General features: G+C 57.3%; 1 protein-coding gene across 1 annotated transcript in view; it reads left to right on the top strand.

The window, feature by feature from the left end:
* Positions 1-645: 645 nt before the first annotated feature.
* The window catches only part of ACA1_343310 (NADH dehydrogenase, extrinsic, putative), a gene marked incomplete at both ends in the record, with an annotated part of 2,826 nt that continues 1,576 nt past the window's right edge, over positions 646-1,895 (top strand). Inside the window, 6 exons of the mRNA XM_004347199.1 lie at positions 646-797; positions 903-961; positions 1,077-1,136; positions 1,237-1,369; positions 1,454-1,563; positions 1,635-1,727. Of these exons, the coding sequence (XP_004347249.1) occupies positions 646-797; positions 903-961; positions 1,077-1,136; positions 1,237-1,369; positions 1,454-1,563; positions 1,635-1,727 (607 nt within the window). The remainder of the gene's footprint in view (positions 798-902; positions 962-1,076; positions 1,137-1,236; positions 1,370-1,453; positions 1,564-1,634; positions 1,728-1,895) is intronic.

The raw sequence follows: 1,895 nt of genomic DNA, 5'->3' as shown, positions 1-1,895 counted from the left end.
CAACGGACGAAGAGGGCGCTCGGCATCACGATCGACAAGAGGAGGGCGCTGCTCAAGCACCTCAAGAAGCAGAACGTCTCCACCTACTACCACCTCCTCAGGGACCTCAACCTCCGAGACATGGTCTCCATCTAAAGCCAGCCAACACCCTCCACCGTCGCTCTCGCGCTGCTCCACACTTCTCCGGTTCGCTTGTCCGGCCTCCTGCTTCCTTGCGCCGAATGAAGAGTTGAGCCAGATCGGGACTCTTTTCAAAATCTTACGCGAGTGATGACACAAATGGGATGTGTGATGCGATGTTCGTGCGTGTGTGCGTGTGCGTGTGCGTGTGGCCTTGGCGCAGCTGCGTCCTTCCAAGCGAAGACAAAGAGAAATGATCATGAGAAAAAGAGAAAAAGAGAAAAAGGGCGTTGCTACAAATCACGCGAACAAACGCGAGAAGTCGCGTGACGAAATGTGTGTTGGCTTCTGGGACGGTTGGGACCACTCGTGCTGGCCCCGCAACGGGTGGGGTACTGCCACCCACCACACGCTCTACTTGCTCACTCTTCCCAAACTCCTGACTCTCGGCAACCCCAACCCCACTCTTCTCGCCAAGACCTTTGCTGTCTCCTTGTCGCCCCAACAACATAACCACACAACACAATGCTGCGTTCCTCCAACAAGGTCGCCAGTACCCGAGGCATGCAGCGGGCATGCTTCGCCTCTCGCACCACCATCTCTCATGGCAGCAAACAACTCCAAGTGCCCTCAGGTGGACGCCTCTACTCGTCCACCACTTCCACCGGCTCTGCCAGGTAGCCCTCAGTGATGCTCTCTGCCTGCCTGTCTGAGCGGTGTGCTTGTATCTTTCCCCTTTCTCAACTGCACCACCACCACAACAGCCGCCAGTCCGCTTTCAGGTGGCCCGTGGTGGCTGCCATCACCGCGGTGGGCGTTGGCGGTGGCCTCTATCTCCTCCGTACGCTCTCGCCCTTCCGGCCGTGGTGTCTCTGGTGCTGGGCACTCCGGAGCGTTTTGGCGTCCTAAACTCCACGGCGATGTTCTTTTGTTCTCACACGACCGCGACCTCACAGAGGGACACGTGTTCGCTGCGGAGAGCCAACCCAAGCCCAAGCTCGTCATCCTCGGCTCCGGTGCGTATTCTTCGTTCTCAGCTGGGACTTTCGGCTCGTAGAGCCATTGCATGGCCTCAAGAAGACTTGATCTTGTTGGTCCTCACGCGCTGGCTCGCAGGCTGGGGCGCGCTGAGCGTGGTGCGAGAGCTGGACACGAGCAAGTACGACGTCACGATCGTGTCTCCGCGCAACTATTTCCTCTTCACCCCGCTTCTGCCCTCGGTCACCGTGGGTACGCTCGAACCCAAAGCGTACGTTGACTCCCACCGCTCAATGCACCCCGCGGCTCCGTTTTGAATGCTTGCGGTCCATGAAAAGTGCTCATACACTCACAGCATCATCGAGCCCATCCGAAAGTACTGCCGCCGCAGTCACGCTGATGTTGACTACTTTGAAGCTGTGGCGACCGATGTGGATCCCACCAACAAAACGGTTTCTTGCCACGGTAGGCCTCTCATACCGCCTTTGAATGCTGGAACATTCTCGCACTAAGACTAAACCCCATGCCCGGATCAGTGAGCACTCCCGGTCTCGATGACTCGGCGCGCGATTTCACCCTGCCGTACGACAAGCTGGTGGTCGCTGTTGGTGCTATCAACAACACATTCGGTACCTGGCTACTCTCTGAAGCTCACCACTGCACGAATGCGAATGAAGTCCACATCGCTTCTTACTCTACTTCGCGTCATGTGTGTTTGATGTTTGTTGTTGCCTCTCAGGCACGCCCGGTGTGGAGGAAAACTGTCTCTTCCTCAAGGAGATTGATGATGCGATCGG

The sequence above is a fragment of the Acanthamoeba castellanii genome (genome assembly GCF_000313135.1).
Source record: "Acanthamoeba castellanii str. Neff unplaced genomic scaffold scf7180000084638, whole genome shotgun sequence".
In the NCBI taxonomy this organism is placed as follows: domain Eukaryota; phylum Discosea; order Longamoebia; family Acanthamoebidae; genus Acanthamoeba; species Acanthamoeba castellanii.
Note: the sequence above shows the minus strand (reverse complement) of the source record. Positions and strands in the feature narration are given on the sequence as shown.